Source organism: Podarcis gaigeae (assembly GCF_964106915.1).
Source record: "Podarcis gaigeae genome assembly, chromosome: 9".
In the NCBI taxonomy this organism is placed as follows: domain Eukaryota; kingdom Metazoa; phylum Chordata; class Lepidosauria; order Squamata; family Lacertidae; genus Podarcis; species Podarcis gaigeae.
Window position 1 is genome coordinate 19,704,240 of NC_139685.1, and position 17,889 is coordinate 19,722,128.

The 17,889-nt window shown below is 41.7% G+C and overlaps 2 protein-coding genes across 7 annotated transcripts in view; both read left to right on the forward strand.

Annotated features, from left to right (window-relative positions):
• The window catches only part of KLHL5 (kelch like family member 5), a 47,018-nt gene extending 41,530 nt beyond the window's left edge, over positions 1-5,488 (forward strand). For all 3 annotated transcript variants that reach the window (XM_083754946.1, XM_083754947.1, XM_083754945.1), the window contains 3 exons: positions 611-823; positions 2,319-2,490; positions 4,107-5,488. In XM_083754946.1, the coding sequence (XP_083611072.1) occupies positions 611-823; positions 2,319-2,490; positions 4,107-4,163 (442 nt within the window). In that variant the 3' untranslated portion in view covers positions 4,164-5,488. The remainder of the gene's footprint in view (positions 1-610; positions 824-2,318; positions 2,491-4,106) is intronic.
• A 4,104-nt stretch (positions 5,489-9,592) lies between these two features.
• Positions 9,593-17,889, forward strand: part of WDR19 (WD repeat domain 19) — a 37,483-nt gene continuing 29,186 nt past the window's right edge. The window contains exons 1-7 of one of the 4 annotated variants that reach the window (XM_083754838.1): positions 9,593-9,798; positions 12,751-12,842; positions 13,009-13,074; positions 13,355-13,480; positions 15,281-15,396; positions 15,806-15,921; positions 17,297-17,377. In XM_083754838.1, coding sequence (XP_083610964.1) covers positions 9,793-9,798; positions 12,751-12,842; positions 13,009-13,074; positions 13,355-13,480; positions 15,281-15,396; positions 15,806-15,921; positions 17,297-17,377 — 603 coding nt within the window. In that variant the 5' untranslated portion in view covers positions 9,593-9,792. The other 3 variants (XM_083754839.1, XM_083754840.1, XM_083754841.1) reach the window with 3 other exon arrangements.

Here is a 17,889-nt window from a genome sequence, read left to right on the forward strand (position 1 = left end):
TTCTGAGAAATATTATTCCTTCCTTGAAGTATCGGAATAGCTATCATTGTAGGAAACCCTCTTACTGTGTTGTTTTTTATAATGCACTTTTTCATAAATTATATGCTTCCTTTTTTGATATTTTTGAATTTTTTTGCATCTTCGTTTATTTAGAAATAGAAAAGGACCACGCAAGTAATGGGATGAGAAATGTAACATATATAAAACTTTCAAATCTGTTGTACAAATGAGCCCATAAATGTGGTTAGAATTACATTATTACTTTCAGATTTAAATGCAACATCAAAGGACAAGCTGCACCACCTACTGAGGTGGAAATGAATTGAGACAAAGCTGTTGTTTAAAACTGCTACTTTGTTACCAAGAAACTATAGGTAGGTTTTAAGAGAAGCATCAGAAAATGGGTGAGACTTACTCTTTCAGAAATAGGATCCCAAGAGAGTTCTCTCTGAAGCAAAGGCAGCAGCAGATTTCGTTGTCCCTGAGGAGATTTTAAAGAGTTAGACTTAATGCTATTTTTATTCCGCAGTAAGCCATCTAATTCAATGCCTGCTTGAATCGTGTGTGTGTGTTCAGAAAGTATTACAAGCATGTATTTGTATGCTTACAGGTTATATGCAGTTGGTGGTCGGGATGGAAGTTCTTGTCTCAAATCTGTAGAATGCTTTGATCCTCATACTAACAAATGGACACTCTGTGCTCAGATGTCAAAACGAAGAGGTGGCGTTGGGGTGACCACCTGGAATGGGTTTCTCTATGCTATTGGAGGCCATGATGCACCAGCTTCTAACTTGACATCCAGGCTGTCTGACTGTGTGGAAAGGTATTGTAATGGCTATAGGGGTTGCTCGTGCGTAAGTTGCCGCCACTCCTGGCTAGGTTACCTGGTTGAACCCTTTCTGTCTGGGCAGCCTTTCACTTCGCGGCTGTCTCAGTCGCTGGCAGAATCCAGCAGTGGGCGTTTCTTGAACTTCTTCCAGCAAAGAAGTTCTTTGACGCCAAGTCTCCTCCTACTCTCCCTGCGTGGAAGTCTTCTGCACAGGGAGGGTGTGGGCAGCGGAGTACCCGTGCTCTCCCCGCTGGTCTCCGGTGAAGAGTCCTGGAGCCTCCTCTCCGATTCCCCCATCTGCCCCCCTTCTCCACTGGTGTTACGCTGATTTCCTTCCCCAGCAGATGGGCTGCCCCTCTCCCTACTGGGACCCTCTCCGGCATCCCTCTGGAGCCTTCCCTCCACCTCTAGCTCTGATGGCAGTTCCCTGACAGGTATTAACACAATAAAGTGTTGCTATGAAGATACTTAAGGTTCTCGCTGTCCCATTTCCCTCATTTACAGCATCCTAAAATTATCTGCATTTAACACTTGAGCATATAGTGCAGGAGGATGCAGAAAAGGAGGTAAAAAGTAAAAGATACAGGTTATGTAGAAGCAATTGATTTGGAGTATTTCTGCAATGGTAGCACTTTTTATAGAACAGTTGCAAGAGACGCCATTCAGAGAGATTTGGCATGGGCCAGGGTTTGTGTTTCACCACAACTGGAGATTTGTTGTGTGGCTTTGGGCAAGATGCTGTTAACCAAAACGATAGTAGTAAAAATCCACCAACTTGGGTCAGAATGTTGGTAAACAAAGACATTAGTTAACCGAAACAGAAGTGCAAATTCTATGGAAGGTATTAATTGTAAAAATAAAGCAGCAAAAAAGAAATTACATGAGAGATGTCAAATTCGATAAAGAATTTGTTTTCAGAAGCAGTCTGCAGCAAGAGAATCTATCATACGTCTCGCCCAGCTCAGATGTAGATTCCTGGCTTGCTAAGTCAGTTTAGTAAGCTGGCAATGAGCACCAGGCCTGTGCTTTCATTCCTCTGCTCTCCTGTTTGTATTCATATCTTGGTTAGTTTAAAACTACAGTTCTCTATTATGTCCAAAATGGGGAGATGTGGCTCAATGTCTGAAAACATTATGTCGGACCAAGGCATTAAACCACAGATCTTCATTTTGGACAAAATGGGGAAAAGTGGATTAAGCTGATTCAGATAAATGTGTTAAGGGGTAGGATGAACATGTTCTCAGTTTGACAAATAGCTTGCCGGGAATGCACTTCCAAACAGGGTCTGTGTATGTGTAAGAACGGTACCAACAGTGATGAAAGAAAGCAAAAGATCTAGGTGAAGTTACAATGAAATCCGTCAGAAGAAGTTCTGAAATACTATACGGGGTGTGGAGTAACAGGAAAAATTAGAATAGCGTATATAATACTCTCTTGGCAGAACTTCAGACATATGGAACTAACCCTTACACTGTTGTTTTTAATTCAGGTATGATCCCAAAACTGACATGTGGACTGCCGTTGCTTCCATGAGCATCAGCAGAGATGCAGTGGGAGTCTGCCTTCTTGGAGACAGATTGTATGCTGTTGGGGGATATGATGGACAGACCTACCTTAACACGGTGGAGTCTTATGACCCCCAGACAAATGAGTGGACACAGGTATTGCTTAAGGTTTGGAGGGTTCATACATCAATGGTGGGTTGAATTTCTGGCATCGTCTGTTCAAGGTGCTCCCATAGCAAGTTTGGCTGGCAGAGCTCTCTGTGACCTTGGGAAGGCCACTTCAAGTCATAGTAGTCAATAGCAGGTAGTTGGCTCCATCAACTCAGTTAGTAGAAGGCAACATCAGTGTTCAAGTGTTGCTGTTTTTAAGAGTAATCTCAGACTCTTTTGGAAGCCTGCCTTCAGCTCAAATTCAGTCATCCCAGGTGAGTAAGTGAAACCATGTGTAAATAAGAATCACAGAACTGTAGGGCTGAAAGGTACCTTGAGGGACATCTAGTCCAAACCCCTGCAATGCAGGAATCTTTTGCCCAATGTGGGGCTTCAACCTATGACCCAGAGATTAAGAGTTTCATGCTCCACTGACTGAGCCATCCATCATGAACAGACTTCTGATTGTTCTGCTACTTCCTGCCCCTCCCTAAATATGATTGAGCAGCATGTCAAACACCTTCTTTTCCTGATGCAACCAAGCCTCTGTCCTTTCCTACATGCTTTCTGAAAGAAAAGGGAAATGTGATTATTTAAAATGGGAAGTACTGGAACTCAAGCCTACCAAAAAACGGATTCCATATCTCAAAAATTCATCATCTGTATGTGATGACAGATATTTGGTGAAAGCATTCTCCATATATGTAGAATCGCTCGCACTTTTATCCAACTTGGGAGCACAGAGCAAACCTTACCATCTGCCCCAGGATAGGTAGCCCCTTCATATCCAGTGGCTGCCACTGGAAAGTGCAAATGAAATCTAAACTTAGAAGTTGCTCTTTTTGTTCTAGAAAGTAATCAAGTTTTTCTCTGTAAACCCAGCAGAATAATTCTAATGTGGGGGCACCTCATGCCCAGGGGCTAAATGCAATAGTCCAAGCCTCTCTCTGGCCACAGCTCCTCCTTGGCCATGCATCCTCCATGTTTTTGCCTGGATGGAATATGTCCTTGAACTCTGGTAATGCCACTTGCTTGCCTGAATGAGAAACAGAGTTGCTCTGTCCATTTTTACCTCTGGAAAGAAGAGCTCTCTAACAGTAAGAGCTGTTAGTGGAACAGACTCCCTTGGGAAGTGGTAGATTCTCTCCTTCCTTGGAGGTTTTTAAACAGAGGTTGAATGGCCATCTGCCACAGATGCTTTAGTTGAGATTGTTGCATTGCAGGGGGTTGGACTAGTTGACCCCTGGGGTCCCTTCCGACTCTATGATTCTGTGACCCTAACCATGGCTGGAATATGGCCCCTTGATTTGATGTATGCAAAAGGTGGCATAAAAAGTATAATCTTCCTGTCCCTGCTAACAGGAAACCTATGCCCTGTATTAATGCTCTGCTCCATAATTTATATAATTGAGCGTTGACATTGTATATTAAAAACGATGGGGTTAAGTCCAGGTGACTTCTGGCTCAAATTAAGCGCAGATTGAAAAATAGGTAGCAAGTGATTCGTTCTCTTGCTCAACATTCATATTACTGTGGCTCTAATTTTTTAAAATAAAATATTTGCGACTCTAGCAAGCGTGCTTTGTCACTGACCCTTTTCCACCTTCTTCTCACCATTTCAGGTTGCACCATTGTGCCTCGGAAGAGCTGGGGCCTGTGTCGTGACTGTAAAGCTCTAATTACAAAGATATCCTTCTCTTCTATAGACTCGGGGGGGTGCCCCCAAGTTACTAAATTATAATCATATAAGGTACTGTGTATCTTCACAGGGCAAAGAGTTTGGTCTTAATCTATTAGCTAAAATGTTTTTTAATTCAAAACGGACCAACATTATGCACTTTTTAAAAATGAGTAATGCAATTTATGTACATTTATTTGTAATGGAATACTCTGCAGCCAGCTGGCAGGTTACATTAGAAATGCGGCAACTGAAAAATAATTGGCGCTTACAAATTTTGGTTCTTGCTCTAGGAGGCCCTGAGCTCTTTGTTGTAATAAGCCTGGGCACAGTACCATTTCCTTTCCATTTCCATATATGTTTTTGGCATGTTCAGGATGCAGGTATTGACATTGCTTTCATTCCAAATAATTTGTCTTGACTATTGGAATATTATTGTTACTATTTTTACATGGTACAAAGACAAACCAAATGCAGATGAATCAGAGTCTCAAGGGTACCTCTTTCGTGGGAAATGCTATACATTTGATGCTTGAACTCTTCTCACCACAGCCGACATTTTGCAGCCTTTGTTTTTTAACCAAAGCCTCACTTTAATTACTGTCTTAGTATGCTATGGAAGTGTTTGTTCTATAGGATACTTTCTTCAAGAGCTTTTCAGCATCCACCACACTTACTGGATTTTCTAATCTTTTATGGAACTTTCTCTCTTCTATAAATATTTATATATCATTTCATCTTTCTGAGCCTGATTGCAGTTTCACTGAGTGGATCTCTTCCTGAAAGAAATTCAGAAGTTGGAGTTTGGGGGTGCATTCTAATGCATCATTAAAAGTGACTTTCATTTGTGGTTTTTGAAGCATTCCATGATCTGAAATTATATGTAGGTAACTTTAATTTACTTTGAAAGAGGAGTTTGCACAAATCTTAATACACTTTTATAAGGTGAAAACTCGTGCCATTTTTAGCAAGTGTTCCTTTAGCAAAAAGTGGGCATTACCCTACAACTGGTGCATCCTTTCAGGGTGCTCAGCTCTTTCCAAAAAGACTGACAGTCTTTCCAAGGATCAGACTTGCGTAACTAAATTATTTAATACTGTAATAGATTTTCTTTAGTATTTGCCTTATGTTGACTTGTTACACTACTCAGAATTACTTGGGTGTTCCAAGTGCTCTATGAAACTTTTATATTTTCTTTTGTGCCTTGTTTCTTACGTGTTCAAATATGTTATGTAACATTCTGTTGTACTTTATCTTTAAAAAATCTGAATATGTAAACTAAAGGATTTCTTTTTTTCTGAAAGTAAATGGAATGTGTCTGACGAATAGTCTTTGCACACTTGTATTTTTTTAATACCGTTCTGAACTTTGAAGTTCACAATTAACTATTAGTTTAAAGGGGAAATGGCATTCTACTTCAGTGTATAAGTCCTGTCCTGTTTGTTATCATTTTACAAATGATTTTGTGATGCCTTATTCATACAAGTACGCACACACAAATGATAAGTATCATAACCAATACCCGAATTTAGTAAGGGGTGGGCTGGCATGAGCGTTATGGCTGTCTTACATTAAACCTGCTTGGTAAAAAAATGCATTGGCATAAATATACACATATAAGGTTAGTTGTCCAAAAACAGATGGTTTGCAGAGTCCGATGTATAGATGTGGAAAAGGTTGCCCAAAACATTGCTCTAAATTATATAGCGTAATCTACTTTATCAAAACAGAAGGGTGGCACCTGTGATGGAGTGGGTTCAAAAAAGCACACTATTGGCACTGCAGAAGCATGTCACTTGGGCTAAATTCTCCTGCCATCTATTAATGGCAGAAGGCCAAGTCTTCAGGCAGTGGTCACTACTCTTGTTACATGTTCTGGGTTGTGACTGCACCCAGGTTTTGACATCTAGATAACTTTTTATGTAGTTTTACCTTGAGCCACCGATTTTTTTAATGCATTGAAAACAACATTAAGGGTTCATCTACACTGGAGTTTAATGTGGATTTGATGCTGCTTTTATGTCTTCCCTCCACCACCCCAGTAAACACATGACATTGGCCTCATCCAAGTGGCAGCCTGTACCCTCCCTCCGGGAAATTTGGATTTTCCAGATCTACGGATGATTCGTTAAGGGAAGAAAATCTATTAGAAAATTGTGTGTTGCTCAGATGTGGATGCACTGTGTGGCTGGGGTGCTTAAAAAAAAAAACATTTCAGGTACCATGCATTGCTGCACCCCCTACTTACATTCTGTTTCTATCAGCTCAAATGAGAGTATGCAACCTACCATTTTTCAATAGTTGTTACTAAAGACACATTTGCAGTATTTTTTTTAATCAAAACAGCTCTTTTGCACAAGCTGTTCTTGCACTGATAAGCTGCATTAAAAATAAAATTTGCCCTTGCTGGTACAGGAAGCAGGAAAGGAAAAGGCAGTCTTTCATAGAAGCAACTCCAAATCCTTCCTGGCCTGGAGCAACACACACATTTATTTATTATTGCTCTTTTGTGTAAATCTGTTAGTATTTCAAAAATAAAATAAGTTCAAAAGGTGTGCATGCATAGGTAAACAAATACCTGCGTGCATGCCAAAATGGACCTCCGGTTTCAAAATTTTATGGTTGGTTGGGTACTAGAATATATTTTTAGAAAAATTAATGCAGGTGCCTTTCAGGCAGATCACACACAGTCTAAACCAAATTTCAGGGAGAAAGAATGAGGTTATCTGATGTATGTCATCACAGATAATGTGTCTTAAAACACATGATTTACTGTAAGTGGAGGAGGGAGACCATCCTAATCTGTATTAGGTTTACTGAAAGGACTATACACTGGCATCCACGTTTAGAAAGAAGTCAGATATTTTATCTCCTATAATGCAGATTGCAAGAAATATGTAGAAACAAGTGGTGGTTATTCAAAAAGATTTCTTTAAAGGCTTTCTCCAATAATTTACATTTCTCAATGTAGCATAATCTGAGTGAAAAATGGGGGAGGGTATTTATTTGGAGTTGAAATCACTGTGAAAGGAAAAGTACATTGATAAAAACTACAATATGTAGCAATCCATTCCAACCAAATACTAAATATTACTTATTTAATTTATGAATTGCTACCTATGAAGCACCCTGAAGCAGGACAGTATAAGCATATATTAAAACAACTGCATCTATAACAACAATTTCAAATCCAACACAGATACCAGCTGGCATATATGTCTGTATGGTGCCCATCCAGTTTGAACACTGTAATTCAGTCTAGCCAGTTTGGGACAAACAAGGCTTCTGCATGAACCTGAGCACTGGATTTGCAGCGATATGAGGAAGTGTTTTGTAAGGAGTTTTGGTTGGGAATCCAAACTGGTCCCAGCCCCCACAACCTTAATAGTGGACGCAGTGTCCTTTGTGACTGCCCCCCAAACAAAGTTATCCAGGGTGCAACTTGGGGGTTATAATACTGCCAAATTCTGCATGCCATCCACTGGGACAGCTCAGTCAGTAGAACATAAGGCTCTTAACCTCAGGGGCGTGGGTTCAAGCTCCACACTGGACAAAGAAATTCCTGCATTGCAAGGAGTTGGAATAGATAACCCTTGTGGTACCTTCCAACTCTACAATTCTATTATTCTATGCTCCTCTCTTGGACCAACAATACATGGACCTACATCACAGAGTTGTTGGACTACATCAACCGTCAGTAGACTACATTGCACGGTTGTGGTAAGGTGGTTTCTTTCAGCTGCACCGGTACTGGCTGCCAGGCAGTGCCGGATTTACGTATAAGCTAAACAACCTATAGCTTAGGGCCCCACTCTCTTGCCCCCCCAAATCACTATTAATATACTTAATTGTATTTCAGTTCAACAATTACATTGATAAAATACATATTTTGTTATGTGCAAATGGATTTAGGTACCTACTATGTCCATAAATTACCATATAGCATGGTAAAAACACAAAAAAACAGTGATAATTTGTTGTTGACAAAGGACAGCTGGACATATAAAGGTAAAGGGACCCCTGACCATTAGGTCCAGTCGTGGCCGACTCTGGGGTTGCGGCGCTCATCTCATTTTACTGGCCGAGGGAGCCAGCGTACAGCTTCCGGGTCATGTGGCCAGCATGACTAAGCCGTTTCTGGCAAACCAGAGCAGCGCATGGAAGCATCGTTTACCTTCCTGCCGAAGTGATACCTATTTATCTACTTGCACTTTTATGTACTTTTGAGCTGGACATATAAAGGGCCCCATTATCTTCAGTAGCTTTGGGCTCATCAAACCTAAATCCGGCCCTGCTGCCAGGAATGCCAACTTGGCCCACAATCGTGGGTGCCATGCAGCGTGCATGGCCCGGGGGTACAGAAATTTGCGGGTGCCCGGCCCCTTAATGGGGAATTTTGTGGGTGCGTGGGCACCCCAGGGAGTGGGCACCTATGCAACTACTTGCATCAGAATTTGGATTGGCAGAGCTGCACTGCAGAGGTGGGAGGGATCCAGAGGGTCATCCATCCAACCCCCTGCAATGGAGGAATCTCAACACGGGGTCCCCCACCATATTTCAGACCATATTTTGAAGCTCAACATCAAAAAAAGAAGATATGGCCACTGGGCCCATCACCTCCTGGCAAATAGAAGGGGAAGAAATGGAGGCAGTGAGAGATTTTACTTTCTTGGGCTCCATGATCACTGCAGATGGTGACAGCAGCCACGAAATTAAAAGACGCCTGCTCCTTGGGAGAAAGGCGATGACAAACCTAGACAGTATCTTAAAAAGCAGAGACATCACCTTGCCAACAAAGGTCCGTATAGTTAAAGCTATGGCTTTCCCAGTAGTGATGTATGGAAGTGAGAGCTGGTCCATAAAGAAGGCTGATTGCCGAAGAACTGATGCTTTTGAATTATGGTGCTGGAGGAGACTCTTGAGAGTCCCATGGACTGCAAGAAGATCAAACCTCTCCATTCTTAAGGAAATCAGCCCTGAGTGCTCACTGGAAGGACAGATCGTGAAGCTGAGGCTCCAATACTTTGGCCACCATATGAAAAGAGAAAACTCCCTGGAAAAGACCCTGATGTTGGGAAAGATGGAGGGCACAAGGGGATGGTTGGACAGTGTTCTCGGAGCTACCAGCATGAGTTTGACCAAACTGCGGGAGGCAGTGGAAGACAGGAATGCCTGGCATTCTCTGGTCCAGGGGGGCACGAAGAGTCGGACACGACTAAACGACAACAATCCGGGGGTCTCAATATGAAACCTTGCAAGCCTTTTATTGTCACGCCACTAGCAGACACATTGAGAAATAGCAAACAATGCTTTCCTACGTAAAGCTTTCAAAAAACAGAACCTCCCATATCTTTGCTGCTACTTTTTTGTTGGGCGGGGACTGAACACCCAAGACTTCCGTCACTGGGCTCTCTTGAAAACGGCTTCTCGAGACGCGAACCAGGAAGCGCCTTCTTTCAGGTCAGCGGCGCGCGACTCTTCTTTTTTCGTACCTCAGCGGCTGCGATCTCCTGGGTGACGCGGACGCGGTGGAGGCAGTTGAGCGCGCATGCGCACTCCGCCCGTTGCCCTCCCTCACACCCCTCCGTGCGGCGGCCCCCTTTTAAACAACGCCATAGCGAGGGCGAAAGATGCAGGTGAGGCCCTGAGGGAGAGCGGCGGTTGGGTGGCGCGCGCAAGCAACGCTGTGCCTCAGGGGTGGGCGGTGAGGCCTATTATTAGGCAGAGCAGCCCCGCCGCCCGTGGGGGCCGCTTCTCGGGGCTTCTCTTGGCCGCTCCCCTTCACGCCTTCCGCGGGGAGAAGCGCAGCACGAAGGTCCCCTTCAAGGACTTTGGGGGCTGTTCACTTTTTCTCCCGGGCTCTCTGTGCCTTCAAAAGCTTCGCGACAGGCAGACGTTCAGCAGGTGGAGTCATCGCCTGTGGGGAGAGAGAGCTGTTGGATATTGGGGAGAATATTGGGCTTTTTGGCGGGGGGGGCTTGAAATAATAATATTACCTGCCACGCAGGACCCTGCCAGAAAAAAACAAACTATGCATTGGCCTCCGCCTGTCACAGCTGTGTGGCAACGGATTGGAGAGAGAGAAAGAGAAAATCCAAATCCCCGCCTATTTTACAAAAACTATACCATTCGGTATTCCATTACCACATCCATCAAAACTTACTTACCCTGTTGATTTTATATTAAGGCTGCCAGCGTTTTCAGCTGTGCAGTTATTTCCCATATATTCAATAAAGGTTTTCCAATCTTCTCCAAAGGTGGCAAGTGATTATTCAACAGGTGAAGTTTAGAGATGCAGCATTATATATCTATTTAAAAAGAAAAGAAAGCACACGATATCCGATAGAAAATTGTGGCCGCTCTCACGAGGACTAGGATCATCATTTGACTAGCATTCAAATCTTGTTCTGGAAGATATTGCTAATTTAGGGGGGAAATGCCTTTTGGGTACCTTTTGCTAGGTAGCTGGTTTTAATCTGTTCTGGCAGGAAAAGGCTGCTTTATTATAACTGACAGAAATGTAGTCTTCCACTACAAAAGTTTGTGCTAGATTGAAACTGCAATACTATACCTAGGGGTAAGCCACATTAACCTTAGTTGGACTTACTTTTTTGAGTAGACCCCTGGAGGATTAAACCAAAATGAATTTTATAGATTTTAGAGAGAGTGCTTAATTTCTAGAAAAAGTGATGCTGGGGCTGAAAGTGCTTCTTTTCTCAATTTTTTTTTTTTTTTTTTTTGTCAACCAAAGTACTTCTGATCTTCCCCTTAATCCCAGATGAGTGGGGAATGTTTAGTGAGGAAAACACTTTCCATTTGCTTGGGGTACTTTAATTTGCATCTTATGTTCTGGAGCTGAGCAACAGTAGTGAAAATCAAAATACATCTGACAATGAGCCCTGGGAGAAATTAAACCCTCCAAGACTTTTTTTGCCATAGAAAACAGTTATTCTTTTGGGTATCTAAACATCTAACAATCCTAAGAGGTCTTATTGAAGAGATGCATACGCAAAGCAACTTATTTTTCTTTATGTTGTCATAAGGATAGATGTAAGAGTGTGTGTGTGTACTGCTTATAATAATTTGTCTGCTTCTCAGACAACTTTAAAGCATGTGTATTTAAAAGGTTTACAAGATGTACCTTGAAGAGGAATTCCTTTGAGCCGATTGCTATTTAACTGCTTTTTCTCCAACTGGAGAATACACCTGAGAAATGGAGCATCAGAGGAGAATCAGAATACAGGCAGCAACCATTTTAGGCGCATCCAATTGATGTGCAATCACTGATGTGTGAGTCTTTTTGGACCTGGAAAAAGGCAGAACAGGGGGACGGAACGGGACAGAGAACATTTATATGTTCTCTACGGACATACATGGGGGCCAGTAACAGAACCCCAGCGTGAAATTATTACCGCCTATATATATGAGACTTGCAGAACATACCAGTTACCATTAGTCCTCTTCACAGATCTTGCTGCAAAGTGTATATGGATTCTGTGTTTCCTCTTCACTGGTATTTTTTCCCCATTTCCATTAAGGATTTTGGAGCAAGAACTGCAGGAAGCTGTTCTTTTGGAATTAGTGCTAGGAATTCCAGTAAGGGTTGCTTCAGTTACTGAAAATTTGTTGCATGGCATATGCTTGCACTCTCAGGCCTCTCTGTACTCAAGTCTGTTCTTATTTTTATAACAAACACTCCCAGAGAACTGTTCCTCAGTAATCTTCAATATGAAATATGTCTTTCAGCTTCTACCCATTTTGCCTGCTGTCTCTGTCTTCTGCTGCAATAGATATATGGGCGGGAAGAGTAGAACTGAAATTAGGGAAGATGCAATAAAGCCAAAATACATGCCTTGAGTTTTCTTCCTATGGTGCTTCACTCTCTCCTTTGATACAGTCTTCCTGTGCTATTTACTGCCCAGCTTTCCAGTATATTGTTTTCCTTTACACTGGAGGAAACCCTCGGGGTGTAAAGCATACATTTCTACATGTACTATTACTGATACAAGTGGTCCTCCCACCCCTTAGTTAAGTGACATTTATACTGGATAAATTAAAGCAGGTTTCCCCAAATGTTTTGGACTATAAATCCCATCATCCCAACCACCATGACCAAATGCCAGGGATGATGAAAACAGTAGTCCAAAACATCTAGAAGGCATCAGGCTGGGAAGTCTGCTCTAAAGCAGGTGTACGAAACATTTAGCCCTCCAGATTTTGTTGAACCACAATTCCCATCAGCCCCAGCAAGCGTAGCCAATGGCCAGGGATGCTGATCAGAGTTGTAGCTCAGCAACACCTGAAGAGCCAAAGTTTCCATACAGCTGCTGTAAAACTTCAGTTCCACAGCTGTCACCTGTTTGGGGGATTATGCACTTTTGCCTGTTTGTCTCCAAAATTTAGCAGAAGGTACTTAGAACAGATTCTGTCTGTATGCCTTTATAAAAATATATTTCTTGGTTTTTCTAGCATTGCAGAAACTTGGTAATTGTTTTGTTTCCTGAGTTAGGTATGCCTTGTAAATGAAAAGAGAAAAATTGAAAACATTTAATAATTGTGCATCTTTAATTGTCAATTTCTTTCCATAGCGAGTATTTACCCTGTCTGAAAGGGATGCACCTAGTTCACCTGTGCAATTTGCTTGGCAAAAAACTGTAGGAAACTACATTGCTGTTGCAGGGTAAGTTAATAAAGATTTATTTATTGTATATGTTAATTAATTAAACAGATGAATCAGATTTTGTCATAGAAGCAGCTTACAGACTTTAATAATATTTACAGATGTATGAAAGATGACCACCATAATGATTATTCCTCTTCTGTTCTTTTTTTTTTTTTAATTTTAGACACAATCACACTGTAAAAATCTTCGATCGCCATGGTCAAAAGAAAAATGAAATTATTTTACCAGGGTAAGTCTTGTACAATTTTGTGAAAGCAAAATATTACTTTTAGGCAAATTCAACATTAGATTATTGTTGGACTATATGTTTGGCATAAATGCCTTCAAAAATGGTGGGGGAGAGGGTTATGAAATTGCATGAGATTAGACTGTACTTTATTTTAGGAGAACAGAATTATGGGGAATGGATATCTCCTTCGGGGAGCTAGTCAGGCTTGCATTTCCACTCAGTTTCATATTTTCGAACCAAATATTGGAACATCCGGTTAATCCTTTCTGTGTTTCCTTAGCAACTGCATTGCTATGGACTGGGATCAAGATGGTGATACCTTAGCAATAATTGCTGATAAGGCCATTTGCATTTATCTGTGGGATGCCAACACAAACAAAATCAGCCTGATAGACACTAGCATGAGGTAAGCAAAAAGTGTGCTTTAAGAAAAAGTATATTTCCAGGCCAGTTTATACATTTAGTATAATTGCAACCTAAAATTAATACAGGGCATAGGTTGTCTTGTTTAAATGGGAGAAGTTTTCAGTTGTAGTTTTATGAATGATTTTTTCTTGCTGGTAGCGCAGGTTCTGAAGGATTGCCATATTCTATTTCCTCCTAAAATTGTTGAGAGCTTTGGGGGGGGGGAATCCAAAAGTTGAGCTCCCCCCCCCCGAAAAAGGGATTTTTTTAATTGACTTGCCTAAGATCCAGAACAAAGTGCCAGCTTTTGGAAATTTCCCCTAGATGTGTATTCTGCTTTTGAAATCCCAGTAATGTCCAGGAGAATCCGGACATGAGGCAGCCCTAGGTTTTGTATCTGTACCACCAAGCTGAATGGTGCAAGAAGGGCACAGATCTAATTTCCTCATCTTATGAAATTCTTTCCAGAAGAAACCTTTTTAGAATACGGAACATTGATCAGTCAGTTCTGATTGGCACTTTCAGCTTGTTCTTCGTTGTTACTTATATTGCCATCTTCAGGGATAAAGGTAAAGGTAAAGGGACCCCTGACCATTAGGTCCAGTCTTGGCCAACTCGGGGGTTGTGGCACTCATCTTACTTTATTGGCCAAGGGAGCTGGCGTACAGCTTCCGGGTCATGTGGCCAGCAGGACTAAGCCGCTTCTGGCGAACCAGCGCAGCACACAGAAACGTCGTTTACCTTCCTGCCGGAGCAGTACCTATTTATCTACTTGCACTTTTGACGTGCTTTCGAACTGCTAAGCTGGCAGGAGCAGGGACTGAACAACGGGAGCTCAGCCTGTCGCGGGGATTCGAACTGCCAACCTTCTGATTGGCAAGTCCTAGGCTCTGTGGTTTAACCCATCTTCAGGGATATGGGTGGGTAAAAGAGAAACCATGTACAGATGACAGGAGAGCAGAGTTCTTGAGCTCAGGTACTACTTGAGGGGTTTCCTACTGGCATCTGTGTTTTTTTAAACTAAATCTAAAGTTGCCTGATTTCCTCAATGGTGGCTATCTAGTCTTTTATATATTGTATGTGTCTGTATTATTAATGTATTTGGAAGACTTTGTTTGATTTTATGATTTTATTGTTTAAACTTATGCCAATAAAGGCCAGTAACAGTAACAACAACAACAGAATGCTGGACTATATGGGCCATTGGCCTGATCCAGCAGGCTCCTCTTATTTTATTATGAGTGTGTATTGCTAATACAGAAAAGGAATGTGACAGAAACTATGCCAGGGAACAAGAAGTAAAGTAAGGATAGGTGAGATGTTAATCTAGGAAATGTTGTAGAGCAATTTGGCTTACCCTATTGTGCAAACCAGGCCATCTCTTGAATGCCAATCCTCAGTTTTCTACTACAGAATCATAACTGCGCCTGCTTTTCTGATCTTGAACCAAGTACTTTCTCTCCTTACTGCTGTTTCCTTAAATATTGTCAATAAAAAATGGTAATCCATTCAGCACTCTTGTTGTTACAGTGGAACCTCGTTCTTTGAACGTAATCCATTCCGGAAATCCGTTCAACTTCGGAAATGTTCAAAAATCGAGGATCAGAGGGCTGTCAGCAAGTTCGGGGGGGGGGGGGGATAAGAAACGCACCTCGGAAGCTGTTTGACTTCCTAGGTGTGTTTGAAAGTGAAAGCATTCACTTCTGCGTTTCGGTGTTCGGCTGCCGAAACGTTCAGCTGCCGAGACGTGTGAAAACCGAGGTTTGACTGTATTGAAAGCCTATTTCATTTTTTATTACAGGGAACCAATGTCTTTCCTACGTTGGTCGAAAGCCGAACCCTTACTTGCTGCTGGAACAGCTAAGGGAAATGTACTAATATATAACCGCCAAACTTCTCGCAAAATTCCTATCCTTGGTCAGTACCATTATAAAATTAGTGAACGTCTGTGTGGAGAGAGAGCAGAAATTTGCTCGCTTTATTAAAATCTAGTTAATATCTTTCTAGTGTAAGTATTTCACCATGTGTAATTGTAGATGAGGAAACTGTGATCTACCAGATGGTGTTGAACTTCATCATCCATCAGGCCCAGCCAGCATGGCCAATGGTCAAGGATGATGGGATTTGTAGTCCAACAATATTAGGAGGGCCGCAGGTTCCTACGCTATTTGTCTGTTTTCTTTTAACAATTCACAGTTTTCCAGCTTAAAATGATAATTGTATTATTGGATATGCCTACTTGAATCACATACTTAACGTCCATGCATTGTTCAATATCTTTAGTGAGCAAATTGTGATTTTTTTCTATGTGAATTTGTTTTATCAGGTAAGCACACCAAACGGATTACATGTGGTTGTTGGAGCGGTGGGAAATTCATAGCATTAGGCGGTGAGGACAAACTGGTAACAATTAGCAACCACGAAGGAGATACAATCAGAGTGGTAATAAACCTACATTGTTGTTATGCACAAGATTATAACAGTTATATGAAAAAATGCCTTCGCCTCCATTTGTTCTATGTGTGAATGTTAATGTGAGAGAGAAAGCAGACGAGAATTGGTTACAAACCAAATGCCTGTTTGAGCCAGTTGAAGTTTCGCATTTGAATTACAGGCTCAGGAAATGAAAAAGAACAAAGACTATTTAGTGTTGTGTGTGAAAATATCCTGGGTTAATGTTCAAGAATCTGTGTAGTTTAAACATTGGTTGCAGCTTTGCTTTTTATTGGACCAACTTCTGTTAGTGAGAGTGCCCAATCTTTAAAAACAACAACTGTAAGATGCTTGAAAGGTCATCCATGATAACCAACACCAGTTATTTTTGTGAAAGACATAGATTTTTGTCTCCGTTTCCCCCCATTGTCTTTCCCTGCCTCTTTCTCCCAGAGGGCAGTGAAATTAACTGATAATGGGGATCTCCATATATATAGATAGGCACTATCTAAGTCCTAGGATACAGTCGGCAAAGGATATTATTGTATCATTTCAGTTTTATGCTTATTTTGTACAATATGTTATTTTGTTAGCCGCTTTGAGTTCCTCAATGAGAAAAAGAAGCAGGATCCAAATTTTGTAACTACAGGAGAAACTAATGTCAGAAATGGTGTAGCTGTTTGTGGTGATGTTCTAAGAATTAAACCATTGTGCCCAGCTGGCTGGGATCAGCGATTTTCCATAAAGGCATTGTTTTAAATCTCAGGCCACATGTAATTCTTTCTTCCTTGACAGAGTCTTAAGGCAAGCAAATGAAAGACTTTATAAGGTGGAATGGAGAAAATATGACAGTTGTTTCCAAACATTACATTATTGTAGAGAACAGGAAGCACAGCCAGTTTGTGCATCTAGTTCCTCCACACAAAGTTAGTGTCCAAAGCTGCTTTTGGAATTGAGGTTGATAGCTGTTAATATTACTGTATTAACACCTGAAAAATCATTGCATTGTTTTGTGGTTTTCCTGTCAATGGCCTAGTTTGCTCTTAGCACTAAATCATGATTTATTAAACTTAGCAGTATGTGTGAACCCAGTCCAGTGACTTAACTGTGGTACAAACCTTGCTTTGTTTTAACTAATGGCTTCGTGTTGCATGGGAACTCAGCACCCTTCCTTAACCAGGCTACAAAGGCATGAGGGAAGAGTGGCTGGAAAACAAACATTGGAGGGGGAAAGCTATAGTTTCTTATCATCTGTGGGACAACTTGTGGCTAACTTGTGATTTATTAACAAACTATGGTGTAGTGTTATGGGTATACCAGGCCAGTGTAACTGTTTCAAAAAAAAATTACTTATTCTATTAACCTTGGAACCTTATTCTTGCAGACAACAGTAAGAGGAGAACCCAGCGATATGGAGTTTATAGTAATGAAAACTGATGATAGAACAGGAGGAAATGAGACCACAGTAAGTATTTAACAACATAGCAGTATTGTCAGGGAACTGCCATCGGAGAGTCAGGTGGTGGAAGGGCTCAAGGAGGCTAGGAGACCCTCGGATGCTGAGGAAGGAACCAGCAGGGGGAGAGAGAGAGTTCCCGCAGAAACTCAGGCGGAGGGATGGCTCCAAGATACTTCCAGTGAGAACAGCGGAGAGGTCTCAGGACGTCCGCTGGGGACGCCTACTCCGCGCAGGAAACTGTCACGCAGAGAATCCAGAAGGAGAGTTTCCGATAAGGAACTCTTATGTTGGCGTAAATTCCGGAAGCGCCCACTGACGGATTCTGCCAGCGATTGAGGTAGCCATGCATCCATGGCTCCGCGGACTGGGAGAGTTTAGAAACTGATTGCATGAGTTGAGAACTCAACCATTTACGCACAAGCAGCCCCTTAACCCATTACAAGTATATATTGCTTGAAACCAAAGGGGCTTTGCAAAGAAAGTAATAAGGGAAAGTTATAACACAAGAAAATAAAATA